This window comes from Protopterus annectens, chromosome 6.part0 (genome assembly GCF_019279795.1).
Source record: "Protopterus annectens isolate FY-2018-M chromosome 6.part0, PAN1.0, whole genome shotgun sequence".
Taxonomy (NCBI): domain Eukaryota; kingdom Metazoa; phylum Chordata; order Ceratodontiformes; family Protopteridae; genus Protopterus; species Protopterus annectens.
The window spans coordinates 691,151,487-691,167,514 of NC_056737.1; the positions used below are offsets into that span (position 1 = coordinate 691,151,487).

The following is a 16,028-nucleotide window of genomic DNA, read 5'->3' on the forward strand; positions in this document are numbered from 1 at the left end:
TTCCCTGCTAACTTCTCTGTCTTGTCTCTAGGCTTTCTTAGACAGACTCTAGATCCCTTCACTACTAGCTGTACGCCTTTTCTTCTTTTCCCGCTCCTCTCATTATGCTTTCCCTGCTGTTCCCTTAACCTGCTGTCCTCAGCGACATATCTAACGCTGGTCTCCAGCTTACCTATATTAAAGTTCTTCCCTTCCCATTAGTTGCACTGTCTCGTGGAGTTTACATATACCCCTTGACCTGTGTGGCGCCCTTTTTCTTCTCATTTCATTCTCCAGTAGAGGGTCGCCGCTGCTGTCTGCTCGCTAGTCCCTGGTACGTGCTACTGTGGTTTGTCTACACTTGATTGCAAATGTTTTACTGCCTATCTTATTTGCGAGAGTTCGCAGGGTGGAGAATTGTACTTTAGTGTCCAAGTAATGGATGGTTGCTGTCCCTGGTGCATACCACAACCTGTATTTGAGTTATTTGATACTAGCGACTAAGGATTAGTCTGTTTATGACTGCTTGTTCAGATTAAATTGATAGCCTGACCTAGCGACTAAGGCTGTTACTGTTTATCCCCTACTATAGCTGTAAAATATGAATGCTAGTTACACTGTCATAGCGACTAAGGTTTGCTGCAATTTCGCAATTGTTTATAGCTGCATGATTTAAACTGTATTCATGTCAACTGTTTATATCTGCTTATCCGCTTTGTGGGGTTTTCATAGCGACTAAGTTTGCTGCAATTACGGAACTGCTTACAACTGCATGATTTAAACTGTATTTATTTCAAGTGTTTACAGCTGCTTATCTGCTTTGTGGGGTTTTCTTTCTGTATTTGCACTGTTGTGTCCCCACTGTTATCTCCCTACTCCTCCACGCATTCACAGCAGCCTACTACTTTGCTTTAACGAAGCGACTAGGGTTGCACTACTACTAGTGTGTCGTTGAACACTTTTTACACTCCATTTTGTGTTGCGACACAGCTCTACCTGAGCGACCCTTATTTCTAGCCTTCCTAGACCCTCTGTACATAGTTATCCCTACCCCAGCTCTCCGGACTACAGACTATTTCTCTGTAGTGGCAATTAAGTGTTTATCTACGTTAACACTGATTTACACCTTCTCCACAATCTACTTTTGTGCAACAAGAACATATGCCTCGGATATCCTGAGGCCACAACGTTTCTGCCTACAGGTTGCTTACTGCCACCCACGTGGCACAGGACTGGATCCTCGGTCCAACATAGACGCTACCTGAGGCATGCAAGTTGCCTAGCCCTTCCTGTACAAGCATTAAGTCACTACTGAGGCCGTATTCATGCTACACTCCACCAACGTGGAACACGGCACTAGTTTTAACACTGAGATAACATCTTTTTCTCTGCGTTGTCTCTTCCGCAACTACTGTGTAGACGGAGACTTTCTCTTTTTTAGGTAATATTTTGACCTTCTTGTCCAAGCTCATACAAGCACAATTAAAGCACCCCAGCTCAGTATCTGTTTATATTCCTCTGCACTGTTGTTTTATTCCACTGTGTTACCTGCTGTCTGAACCTCCTCTCACCTCAATCTGCTATGTTATAATGTATTTTTTGTTAGCCTTATCTAAGTTGGATGTTTGAATCTGTTTGATAAACCTGCTATTGTTTGCTTAACTAATGTACATGATAATCACCTAACCCTGTTCTTTCTCCTCTACCTTTCTTTCCCTTCTTTCCCAAAGTACCCAAAGTTGAATTTTGTGCCTACTCCTGATAGAACCTCAGCCTACCTGGTGTCAGGACCCTACTCCACACGCCTGTGGCCACTACTTCCAGCGTATTGAACCCACTAACAAGGGAAACAAAGTATGTTATGGACTAGATTACCTTGTTAAAATAGACTACATCCACCACCACTTTCTGGGTAACTAATTACACTGGGAATCTGTGCAGACAGCAGCCTAACCCCTGTCCCTGTACCCTCCAAACAGCCTATACACCTCTTCCTCATTCCTGCTCCTCCTCACTAGAAGAGCTTCCCATCACCAGTTCTATACTATACTAAGCTGCTCCCTTTCTAACTCTCTCTTTTTCCCTTTTCTGCCCACTAGGGGGCGCCTTACCCCTATCTATCTCTCCCTCTCCCTAAGCTATTTGAGCTAACTTGAAAACCTCTTCTACCATACTTCTTAGTTGCTCTAACTCCAGCTTATCCGATACCCTTCAGTGCTTACCCCTCAGGAAGCCTTTCTTCTTCTTTCTCCTGTATCAGCTACCCTTCTCCACTCACACCTTATCTGCTCTTACCTTAGTTACCTGAACTACTGATTGTTTTCCTGCTAACTTCTCTGTCTTGTCTCTACCGCTCCGTTAAGCCCTGCGGCTCACTCTGCTCCCCTACCCTACCCCCAAATCCCACCCACTCCCAGTACATCTAGAGCTCTTCCTCCCTAGACACACGAGCCTCCATTTCCTACAATTACAGCCCAACTACAACTATCCAACCAACTCCTCTTCTCCCCTTACCTCTTCCTAAAACCACACCCTTTCACAGATACCACCTATTACTCTAACACTCCCACACCCACAACAACCACGATACATATCCACCTTACAATGTTTAAACATCCCACCCTAGCACTCACACATACCTTAATCTTGTTCCCTCTCACTATCACTCTATTGTTAGCACACCTAACCACGTCCTATGAACAGCCACTACTCTCTCACCTCAACACACCACACAAACAAACTGCCTCCTTAGTTCCTATCCACCACAACATCAACATAACTTCAGTACCTAGCTATCTATTACCCAAATATCATAGAACTAATCACATCAAACTTGTTGACCCTAATCCCATAAAGATACCCCTCCCGCATAGCAAATATACAAAAAGTACCTACCTAACACTACTCCTCCTACTTAAGAATGGAGATATTCACCCAAACCCAGGCCCAACTGACACCTCCTTAAATCAATCCAGTAAACTAGACCCCATTGATAACCCTCTGCTTAGACAACCCAAAAACTCACTCTCAGTAGCCCACCTTAACATACGTAGCATTAATAATAAAACAACTCAACTACATGCTCTCCTACAGCTGTACTCCTTTGATATTATTTGCCTAACAGAAACCTGGTTAAAACCCTCAACAAAAGACAGTGAAATCATTCCACCTGGCTATAACATCTTACGACTCGACAGACTCTCAAAAAAAGGCGGAGGTATTGCCATATTATTTAAAACTAACCTTCAAATAACCACATACCACCAAAAACCTCCCCAGGACTCAAACGCTGAAATTCTTATTACCAAACTAGAACTAAACCCAGTCAAATCAATCTATATTATCTGCATCTATCTACCCCCAGGTAATAACATTTCCACCATCGAAAAGATCCTATGTTGGCTATCACTAAACTTACCCCAAGAGATAATCATCTTAGGCGATGTAAACATCGATTGGGAATGTTGCAACAACAAACAACCTACTAGCCATATCAACCTTTATGGATTCTCTCAAAACATCACCTCCCCCACTCGAATAAATAAATCTAACAAAAGAAAGTACGATAGACTGGATACTCACCAACTACCAACCCCATACCTATACAACAGGAACACTCCCTGATGACATAAGTGACCACTTACTAACCTACATCATAAGGCTTAAAACCAACCCTCCTACCCAAATAATAACCAAAACTATCAGATCCAAAAAAACATTCAACGTGGATTTATTCCAGAAAGAACTAGAAGCATGCAACTGGACACCCTTAAAACATCTTCAACTAGATGAAGCTGTTGATGTCTTTAATGCTAAGTTTCTAACTATCCTCAACTATCATGCCCCTCTCGCTCCATCAGAATCAAGACTAAACCTGCCCCCTGGCTATCAAAAGAAACCAAACAAAAAATTACTCTCAGGAATAAAGCCTGGAACAAATCTCGCTTAACTAAAAACACCACAGACTTCCAAACCTTTAAGCAACTAAGAAACGAGACCAAAAAACTAATAATGAACGATAAAAAAAACTTTTACCTGAAACCACAACATTCTCCCCAAAAAAACAAAAAAATTCTGGGCAACCATTAATCAATTACTACAGCCATGTAAACCTGTCACACCCAACCCACAAGGCTCTGACATAAATAACCCCAAACAAACAGCAAACTCCTTTAATTCATTCTTTACAGAAACTATACAAACCTTAGCAAGTCAACTTCCAATCAAAAATGCAAACATGTCAACGAGCAAAACAAACCCACCCCCTACTTTTCACTTCCAACCAGTCTCAACTACTTATATTCTCTCCCTTCTAAAAAAACTGAAACCATGTATTCCCTCTGCCGACCTATTACCCGCAGAATACTTGCAATTAGCAGCCAAAGCAATAGCCTTGCCTATCTCTATTCTGATCAACAGAACCATCACTGAAGGATATGTCCCTAAACTCTGGAAAATCTCCCACATTATCCCACTCCATAAGGGGGGAAATTCTACTGAAATATCGAACTACCGCCCCATAGCCCTTCTTTCACCCTTATCTAAGATCATGGAAAGGTGTATACACAAGCAACTGCTTCACCACCTTCTCCAGAATAACCTACTCTCTAACACCCAGCACGGTTTCAGACCATCCCACAGTACAACCACTGCCCTCCTCTCCTTTACAGATACAATCAACAAAAATCGCAACAATAACACCCTCTCCTCAGCAATTTTCTTAGATCTATCCAAAGCCTTTGACATGGTCAACCACCAAATACTCATTCACATTCTTCATTCCACTTCACTTGATACCCAATCTCTTAACTGGTTTAAGTCCTACTTACAAAACAGACATCAAGCAGTACTCTGAACTCCACTCTATCCTCCCAACTGCCTGTCAGCATTGGAGTCCCACAAGGGTCTATACTAGGCCCCTGCTATTTTCCTTATTTATCAATGACCTACACCATGTGGCTCCCCAAGCCACATGCATACAGTATGAGACGATTCAACACTTGTCTGCTCCGCCACAACTGTATCACACCTTCACTCCCTCACACAACACATATTTAACTCTGTAGAAGACTGGTTTTCCCAACACTGTCTACTACTCAACCCAAAGAAAACAAAGCTGCTACTTTTACACCATCTAGCAAATCTCCCCTCTTTGATTTCACCATAACATCAGCAAATGGCACACCTATATCTCAAGAGTCAACTACCAAACTACTAGGCATTACCATAGACAACAACCTTAACTTCAATGCCCATATTAACAACACACTAAAAGCATTAACAAAAAATAGGCTCTCTACAGAATCAAACCTTTCCTAACTCCAGAATCTAGAACAACCATAGCCCTCACCCACCTTATCTCACCCCTTCTCTATGCCTCCCCAATTTTTACTAAATTATCCACAACAAACCTGTCAAAACTAGAAAACTCCTACCACAACATAGCCAGATTTGCCACCGGAAACCCTTACAGAACCCACCACTGTAATAATCTAAAACAACTAGGCTGGCTTGAATACCAACAGCAACTAAAAACTAACCAGCTTACCATAGCCCATCAAATTCTTTATCAACCTGATAAAACCCCTATACTATCAAGCCTGATTCACCGTTACCACAACCTAAAGTCCCTTAGATCCGCACAAGCTTCTTATAGACACGGTCAAATCAAACAACAAGGCCGGAGACTCTCTTTTCTCTAACACTGTTGGAAAACATTGGAACCTGCTTCCATCTGAACTCTCAACTATTCCTCTAAATCTCTGTTTAAAAAGAAACTCAAGCTTTACCTCAAAACACAATGGCTGTGCCCCTGTACCAACCCTGACTAACATTATTTTTATGCTCATCTGACCTACTCACCCCAATATTTAATTCACTTTCTTTTCAGTTATTTCCATTTCCCTCTCTATGAAATGTCTAAGAGATACTTCCTGCTATCTTGTTCTACTATGACTTCTTTACTCCTTACTTTTATACCACTTAATTATTATTATTTTTATATTAGAATCTTAGTTCTTACAGTTTTGAACTTAGCATCAGTATAATTTCTAAGTGGAGCTTATCTCCATTACTTCTTTCTTTTTTATACCACTTGTTTATTACTTTTTATATTAGATTTTATTTCTTAACTGTTTTTATACTTAGCATCAGTAAAGTTTATAAGTGGAGCTTATCTCCCCGGGCCTCTACTGAAAATGGACATGTATCCAGCTAGACCAGCCCGGTCAACAAATGTAAAATAAAAAATAAATAAATCAGGGTTGGGATCCAGCACTGATGTAAGATATTTCAGCTTAGGCCAAAGGCAGGGGAACCAAACGTGATGGGGCCAAAAGGTGGCAATGTGGATCACAGTGACTTTCCTCTCCAATGCCTTCTAAAGAAATTTTGGAATGGGAAGAGCTGGAGGGACGGTGCAAACAAACTGGGAGCCAAGTGTGGATCACAGCATCCCTGGATTACTCCCCCTCTGTGAGGATCAGGGCAAAGAACCTGCTGCATTTGGTGTTGTAGGGAGAAACAAAAGGACTGCGGCATGCTTGGCCCCAGCAGTGAAAAATCTGTTCTGACACCATTGACTGAAGGGCCACTCATTAGGCAAGAGTATAGATCTGCTTAAAATGTCTACTAGAACATTGAACTTCCCTGAAATGTGCACTGCTAGATGAAAGCAGCTGAAAGATACCACCTATTGCCAAGCCCTCATGGCTTCTCAGCATAATGGGTAAAAGCACGTTTCCTCTTGATTGTTGATGTACCAGACTACCAAAAGTTTGTCTGTATGGAAAGATATCAGCCCTTGAGGGAGTGATTCTTTGAAGGCCTGCAATGAAACTAGAAAGGTCTTCATCTCTAGAATATTGACATGGAGAATGACCTTGGAGAGGGGCCACATGCCTTGGACTGTCTTTCTCCTGTAGTCCTTCCCCTATCCCAACTGTGAAGTATCTGCTCACAGTAGCTTTGGGTTGAGTGAAGATAAAGAGCCACCACTGAATGTAAGTCTTGCACATGTTCATCAGATGTACTTGGAAACACATTTGTTGGTCCTTTATGGACCACTGCAATGCTAATGTCCACTGGTGTGCTCTCATGTGGCATATAGAGAGACAGTGACTAAAGTGATGCAACATAGCCATTGAACCAGCAAAATAAAAATAATTCTTGTTGCTGGTTTTTTAGAATAAAATAACAACATGCATGACTGTGAAGTGTGGGTAACTTGCTCTGTGATAATTTCTCTCTCTGATGTATTCTAAGTGCGCTCCTATGTACTCCACTATTATACAGGATGGAATGTGGACTTGTCTGGGTTTACAGTGATACCCAACACTGAGGAAATTCACAGCAAGGATTTTCTTGCTTGGATAAGTAGATTCCTGGCAAAGGTGTAAATGAACCAGTCATCCAGACAGGGGAACACCTGGAACTTTTGCAGCCTGAGATACACTGCTACCACTACATGCATCTGGTGAACACCCACAAGGCTGTGGTGAGACCAAAGGGCAGGGCTCTCAAATGGAAGTGACTGGCTCCCAGTCAGAATTGGAGAAACCTTCTAGATCACCTATCTTGAAGGACCTACAACCAAGAGACACAACTCGTTTATGTACATATGTGGGGCATGCAAATATTGAAAATACATCAATGATGGACCATATGTTTTAGTAGAAAGTTATGATCGGTGTCTACCATGCCCAGGGAGATGCAGTTGTACGAGTCTATGTTGGTGTACATTGCAACTTGCACCAGCAGTCAAGGGTTTTATGTGGGCAAAACAGTACCTAGGCTTAGAGACAAAATAGCTGAACATCTTAGAGCTATAAAGACAAAAAAATATACACAATGCCCTGTTTGTCCACAGTACTGTTTGTCCGAATTTTAAGACATTTTTAAGAAATATATTTTCTTTGTTATTGATAGTGTTTTTCTGAGTGAGAGGGGTGGCAATGATAGGCTCAAGGTTGAAAATAGGGAATATAGGTGGCAGGTTAGGCTTAACAATACAAATTTACCAGGCTTGAACAACAGTATATCTATCACTTCAGTTTTGAAACAAAGAGCCAGTGAAATCTAGGTAACCTCGCTGTGAAATTGCATAATTGAGGAATGATCCACTTGATACATGAATTATTATTTTTTAAATGTTTACAAAACTGATTCTTTACACTTATTTTATGGTAATATACACATTTTTATAAGATGAATTTTAGGTTTGAAATGATTTTTCATGTTTACAAATTACGTTGGTCTTTATGATTACTCAATTTTATGAATGAGTGAATATGAAATAACCATTGATGATTGGCTAACAAAATCATGAGGACATGTATTTAGAGGTATGTGTCTAGTTCCCATATACTCTGATGAAGCCAATGCTTTTTGGCGAAAGCGCTTAGTTACTGGGATTTTTATTTTGTATTTACTGTTATTAAAATGGAGTTTTTTATGTCCGTTTTTTTTTTGTTTTGTCTGTTATAAGATCTGAGTAGTGTTGGGCTTTTCAGGGGTTTATGGGTAAGTGAAGGAGCCTGAGCTTCGAGGCCTGGGTTAACAACGACCACCACCAGTACTGTTAGCCAACAGGGTGCTGGCGGAAATTGGGATACTGCTGGCCGAAGGAAGAGAAGAGGCCAAAGGCAGGAAGAGAGGAGAAAGGCTAGGACTGTGGTAGTGAGGGTCGGAACATTGAATGTTGGCAGTATGACTGGTATAGGGAGAGAGCTAGCTGATATGATGGACAGAAGGAAGGTTGGTATATTGTGCGTACAAGAGACCAGATGGAAGGGGAGTAAGGCTAGGTGTATCGGAAGTGGGTTCAAATTGTTTTATCATGTTGAGGATGGGAGGAGAAATGTTGTAGGAGTTATTCTGAAGGAACAGTATACTAAGAGTGTTTTGGAGGTGAAAAGAGTGTCGGATAGAATGGTGTTTATGAAGCTAGAAATTGATGGTGTAATGATGAATGTTGTTAGTGCATATGCTCCACAAGCTGGGTGTGCAATGGATGAGAAAGAAAAACTTTGGAGTGAATTGGATGAATTGGTGATGACTGTACCCAAGGGTGAGAGAGTGGTGATTGGAGCAGATTTCAATGGGCATGTTGGTGAAGGGAACAGGGGGGATGAGGAAGTGATGGGTAGGTATGGTGCTAAAGTAATGCAGAAGGTCAGATGGTAGTGGATTTTGCGAAAAGGATGGACATGGCTGTGGTGAATACGTATTTTAACAAGAGGGAGGAGCATAGGGTGACATACAAGAGTGGAGGAAGATGCACAGAGGTTGATTATATCTTATGTAGGAGGGCCAGTGTGAGGGAGATTGGAGACTGTAAAGTGGTGACCGGAGAAAGTGTAGTTAGGCAGCATAGGATGGTGGTTTGTAGGATTACGTTGGTGATCAAGAGGAGGAGGAGTGTGAGGGCAGCACCAAGGATCAAATGGTGGAAATTGAAAAAGGGTAATTGTGAGGTGGAGTTCAGGGATGACTTAAGACAGGCACTGGGTGGCAGTGAAGAGTTACCAAATAGCTGGGTAACTACAGCAGAGCTAGTAAGGGAAACGGCTAGAAAGGTGCTTGGTATCACATCGGGACAGAGGAAGGACGACAAGGAGACATGGTGGTGGAATGAGGAAGTACAGGAGAGTATACAGGCAAAGACGTTGGCAAAGAAGAAGTGGGATTGTCAGAGAGATGAAGAAAGTAGACAGGAGTATATGGAGATGAGGTGCATGGCAAACAGAGAGGTGGCGAAGGCTAAGGATAAGGCATATGAAGAGTTGTATGAAAGTTTGGACACTAAGGAGGGAGAGAAAAGGACCTGTACCAAATGGCTAGACAGTGGGACCGAGCTACAAAAGATGTGCAGCAGGTAAAGGTGATAAAGGATAATGAGGGAAATATACTCACAAGCGAGGAGTGTGTGTTGAGGAGATGGAAAGAGTACTCTGAGGGGTTGATTAATGAAGAGAATGAGAGGGACAGAAGGTTGGATGATGTAGGGATAGTGAATCATGAAGTACAATGGAATAGCAAGGAGGAAGTAAGGATAGCTATGAAGAGAATGAAGAATGGAAAGGCTGTTGGCCCAGATGACATACCTGTGGAAGCATGGAGGTGTTTAGGTAAAATGGCAGTGGAGTTTTTAACCAGATTGTTTAATGAAATCTTAGAAAGTGAGAGGATGCCTGTGGAATGGAGAAAAAGTGTTTTGGTACCGATTTTTATGAATAAGGGTGATGTGCAGAGCTGTAGTAACTACAGAGGGATTAAATTGATCAGTCACAGCATGGGAAAGAGTAGTGGAAGCTAGGTTAAGAAGGGATGTGATGATTAGTGATCAGCAGTATGGTTTCATGCTGGGAAAGAGTGTTACAGATGCGTTGTTTGCTCTGAGAGTGTTGATAGAGAAGTACAGAGAATGTCAGAAGGAGTTGCATTGTGTTTTGTAGACTTAGAGAAAGCATATGACAGGGTGCCTAGAGAGGAGTTGTGGTATTGTATGAGGAAGTCAGGAGTGTCAGAGAAGTATGTAAGAGTGGTACAGGATATGTACGAGGATAGTGTGACAGCGGTGAGGTCTGCGGTGGGAGTGACAAATGCATTTAAGGTGGAGGTGGGATTACATCAAGGATCAGCTCTGAGCCCTTTCTTACTTGCAATGGTGATGGACAGGTTGACTGACAAGATCAGACAGGAGTCCCCGTGGACTATAATGTTTGCAGATGACATTTTGATCTGTAGTGAGAGTAAGGAACAGGTGGAGGAGACCCTGGAGAGATGGAGATATGCTCTAGAGAGAAGAGGAATGAAGGTCAGCAGGACTAAGACAGAATATATGTGTGTGAATGAGAGGAAGGATAGAGGAATGGTGAGGATGCAAGGAGTAGATGTGGCAAAGGTGGATTAGTTTAAATACTTGGGGTCAATAGTTCAGAGTAACAGTGAGTGTGGAATAGAGGTGAAGAAGAGGCAGGATGGAGTGGGTGGAGAAGAGTGTCAGGAGTGATTTGTGACAGACGAGTACCTGTAAGAGTGAAAGGGAAGGTCTACAAGAGGGTACTGAGACCAGCTATGTTATATGGGTTGGAGACAGTGGCATTGACAAAAAGGCAGGAGTTTGAGCTGGATGTGGCAGAGTTAAAGATGTTAAGATTTGCACTGGGTGTGACGAGGTTGGACAGAATTAGGAATAAGTATATTAGAGGGTCAGCCCAGGTTGGAAGGTTTGGAGACAAAGCCAAACAGGCAAGATTACGTTGGTTTGGACATGTGCTGAGGAGGGATGCTAAGTATACTGGGAAAAAGATTCTAAGGATGAAGCTACCAGGTAACAGGAAAAGAGGAAGGCCTAAGAGATAAGGTTTATGGATGTGGTAAGAGAGGACATGCAGGTGGTTGGTGTGACAGAGCAAGATGCAGAGGGCAGAAAGAAATGGAAACAGGTGATTCACTGTGGCGTCCCCTAACGGGAACAGCCAAAAGAAGATGATGGAGGAGCCTGAGCTTGGGATCCAAAGTCTTGAGTGGCCAAAGACAGATCCAAGGTCATATCCACAGACCTATACATTGAGAAGTGGATGGAAGAGACCCTGTCCATATTCAAGCATAACTTGGACATATAGATGGGTAACAGAAAATTCTCCCCAGGACTGCTCTATATACTACTAATTGACAGGGGTAGTTCCTAGATGCGTTATACCATGCATGTGTCACCTGAAATTACCTATGGTATTACCCCAGTCAGTCTTGCCAAGTGTAATATATAATTATTTCCCATAGGATGGGTAAGGCCAATCTAACAACAAACAGGATAGGTTAATTCAAACACCAAAAGGGAAATTGTGAAGGCACAAAATAGCTCGCAAGGGCAGCTTGCCTAGTCCTTGCCTATATACCCATGAAACTATACAAAAACCTATCTCTGTTAGGTATGAACAGCCATGTTTTTAGATTCAGACAGCACAAGTGTTCTTACCCACATGGCAGCTCTCCAATGCAACAATAAGCCTGAACATTCTTTAATACCAATAATATCCATATTAAAGTTGCCTAGATGAATTTGCAGACTACAAAAAAAAAAAGCAAAAGGGTATAAAATTAAAGCTCTATATGGTTCTCATATTACAACAAACTCAGACTACCTGTAACATAGATTTGGAAACAAAAGTGTAACGGTAAATGTGAATAGGAATCTAGCATACCTTTTAAGTAAATACTTTGCACAATATTCATCAAAAAGGTTGTCATCCTGCTCTCTTTGAAAAGCTAACTTTTTAATGCTTTTCATATACATTAAAGGATGCAGTACCTGTTCAGTTGCAAACTTCGTAGAAGGTTGTTGGGTTATCAAAGGTTTCAGTCTGAAATAAAAATTGAACATAATAAATAAAAGTGTACAAATTCTGCATGATGCACTAAACATGAAACAAGTTATAAAGTCAGTGAACTAAGATAAATGAAAAACAATAGCTTTAAGCAAGTAAACAAGTGTTTATAATTATGGATATCTTGAAGTGATATGCCATTAAACAATCTTACTCGTGTACCACTACACATGGTGCACAAAGGCTGATCCAACATTAGTCCTGATCTGTTGATGCTCTTAGCTTTTTATCATTAAAAAATAAATAAATAAAAATTGCATTTACAATAAGCTTACACCAGAGTGGAAACAATGAAATTTAACCTCCATGACATCAACGTTGGGAAAGCATCACATGCATCAATAGACTAATGGTTGCGGCATTGTGCATGAGTGATGATGCATCCATTAAGGTACAAGAATGTGCCTCACACCATCTCTAAGCTGATGTCACCTTACGATAGCTTAAACTTGTTTGGGCTGTGGTAGTGATAAAAAGATTACAATAAGCTTCAAAAACGTAAGCAGTAAGAGAAGGGAAAATTCTTTGTGGCACAACTCATTGGATGATGCGATGTTGATGTGAACATCTACAAATCACTTTCAAAGAACAATCAGTCTGGAGATTCTGTAAGAGTTATGTTTGCGTTAGCTAGCCTGCATTTTCATTATTGTACTTTATCAGCTACCTGTATGAGCAATAAGGATATAAAAAAGAAATGCATCCTTGCAACTGGAACATAAAATTAAGCTTTAATAACAAGGCCATAATGCATTTAAAGAAATATTTTTAATCAAGTTATTAAATTTTAAAGAAATTACATTCCGGTACCAAAGAATACTTTAGAATTAATACTAGTGTGATATTTTGTCCTATACATTAAGTTAGCAATGTGTGTCGGTGTCTGGGTGTGTATTTTAAAATAATTTTGTGGTGAGCACAAGCTTCAGAGCATGTATTTACTTAACACAACTACATATGCATTCACCACTTTTTATGTAGCTATATATGTGCACGTGTCTTTATATGTATATTTGTGTCTATCTATTCGTATATGTATGTACATACAAAGACAGATATATAGATGGATATACGTATTACATATTTTTTGGTTTGACATGACTGTGTCCTTGTGTATGGCTCATCTCTGATCCTTCCCCACCCCAATGTTTTCTAACACAGGGATTGTTCTCACACACACACCTTCATACTTGTTTTAATACTAGTCATGAGGGCATTTTGCTCTCCTGGCTCTTTGAGACTTCCTAGACTCTCACATGATGTTAAACCCTAACTGTACGTCGGTCTTTAGCAGAAGACTTCTGTTTTTGAATTCTGTTAACCATCAGTCTCCTCCCCCTTTCCTATCGCATCATTTTATACAGAGTAGTGTCTCATTGCCATCTGTTTCGTTGTTATATTAATGTAATAAAAATGCAGGACCTAATGCCTACATTGTTATCTGACATTTATACCTAGCACACTGATCAGCAGCCAGATATACCAGTGACTTTGTACTTACCAAGATAATGAGTTAACTTAACAGCATCAATCACAACAAAGATGCAAACTGTGAATATACCACTGTTCCAATCAGTCACTGAATATGATCTGTATGATCTGTTTAAGTCCTCCAAGAGTAAAGTTTTTGTTGTAATTTACATGACCATTCATATAAATTATTTCACATGGAAAATAGAAAAGTAAATATTACTTGTTACCGCTCTGTATAACTTCGATCCAGCAAAGCTCTGACAAGGGGGAAAGCACTCAGTTCTTGTTCTAACTTAATAAACCATGGTTTAAACAAGCAATTCCAGCTTGAATCCTTTTGTCTTATTTTTAATAAGAATGCAAAGTGATACCTGAAACCGATCTTATGTAAGAAGTTGTAAAAGCCTATTTTAGTAATTCGTACACAAGTATATTGAGTAGCCTTTCCTGTACAACTAGTTTTCCCTTTCTTGTTGACTTGTTCTTTGTGTGTGTGTGTGTGTGTGTGTGTGTGTGTGTGTGTGTGTGTGTGTGTGTGTGTGTGTGGCAAATATATACATGGATCTACTTCTATTTACTGAAATCCCACTTAGTTAAATGACGAAACAATGTTGCCTAAAATTTACTTTAGCTAACACCAGGATCACCATAATTTAACCCCAGAAACTAAACACATGACCACAAACACTTTAAAAAGAAACCAAAGCAAATCAAACCCACCCAAGTGGGGGTCCCCCCTATACTCCCCTAACTAAATATATCAACTCCAAGATTGCACTATAATGGAATAAAGGGCAAAATTCACCATTGTGGCCAAGTGGTTAGTTTCCCGGTGTTAAATTACAGTGAACTAAATTTTAGTCAAAGTCATCCCGTCGTTGTGTAGTTTAAGTGGTAATTTGGGAAATAGAAGTAGACCCATATACACACCCACATTATATATATATATATATATATATATATATATATATATATATAGATCATTTATACACACACACACACACATATATATATATATAAATGTATGTATATATGTACTTAACTTTTTTTATTAAGTTGAATAGTTAAACTAGAGTTTGCCAAGAAAAACACTCAAATGCTATTCCTGAAAATAGTAATGACATGCACATGTAGTTTAACAGTACCACCATGTAAAGGGTAAAGACTGTTGCTAAAACATGAAATATCTTTTCTTGTAAACGTACACAATTTAAGAACAGCTTTATCTAGTAACAATGCAGCAAACTCTGTTTTACAAAATGCTAAACAATCAACACAACCAAGTAAAATAAAATATTTTCTTTTTTCAGATTTGTTGAAATTATCACTTCATTTAGAATTACAATGATTTAAGAATTACTTCCTACACTTGGAGAAAGCATACAAGAACCCATGGGCAGTCCTGCGATGGTTCGCTGTCCCAGTGCAGTCTATGTACAAGGTGCCTTGACTTAAGTATGAACAGTGTTTGGACTCACAGAGGTCCCCCCATGGAGGGTGGTGTATATCAGAGTTCACCTCCATGTCTACTGGTGTTCATACTGGTGATGGAATACATTAGCAAACAGGTTGAAAGGGAGAGATCAAAACAGCTGCTGTATGCAAAAGATGTGCCATTATAAGCAGACTGAACAAAAACTTCATCAAAGGACAAGAGAATGGATTGCAATACTGAAGGCACACACAATGAAACTGAGTACAGACAAGACAGTTGTCATGGCAGCAAATGGGGGGAATCAGATGACGATGAAAATCAAGATATAAGGGAAAACAGTGGAACAAGTAAACAGCTTCAAGTATCTGGGAAGGATGGTTGTGGAGAAAGGAAGTCTGAATGAGGAGGTCAAAGCTAGAATCAGAGGGGCTGAAGCCAACTGGCACAGGGTCTCAGGGATACTATATGACAGAAGAATGCCAAAGAAGTTGAAAAGTAAGGAGTATGAAACAGTGGTGTGAGTAGTACTATTGTATGACAGGGAAATTCTGTCAGTGAAGGCAGAGCAGTTGGGCAAGCTAGAGGTGATGCAGATGAAGTGCTTGAGATGGATGGTAGGATGCATATTTTAGGACAAATGAAGAAATGCGGACATCATAGCAGAAGCCAAAGTAGCACCAATTGGAGATTAAGTCAGGGAGAGCAGACTACTGTGATTATCAGGCAAACAGATGGATGTATAACATGACAGA

At 40.5% G+C, this 16,028-nt stretch overlaps 1 protein-coding gene across 1 annotated transcript in view; it reads right to left on the minus strand.

Annotated features, from left to right (window-relative positions):
- BRF1 (BRF1 RNA polymerase III transcription initiation factor subunit) overlaps positions 1-16,028 on the minus strand; it is a 2,040,227-nt gene that overhangs the window by 127,891 nt on the left and 1,896,308 nt on the right. Inside the window, exon 17 of the mRNA XM_044074370.1 lies at positions 12,293-12,344. Coding sequence (XP_043930305.1) covers positions 12,293-12,344 — 52 coding nt within the window. The remainder of the gene's footprint in view (positions 1-12,292; positions 12,345-16,028) is intronic.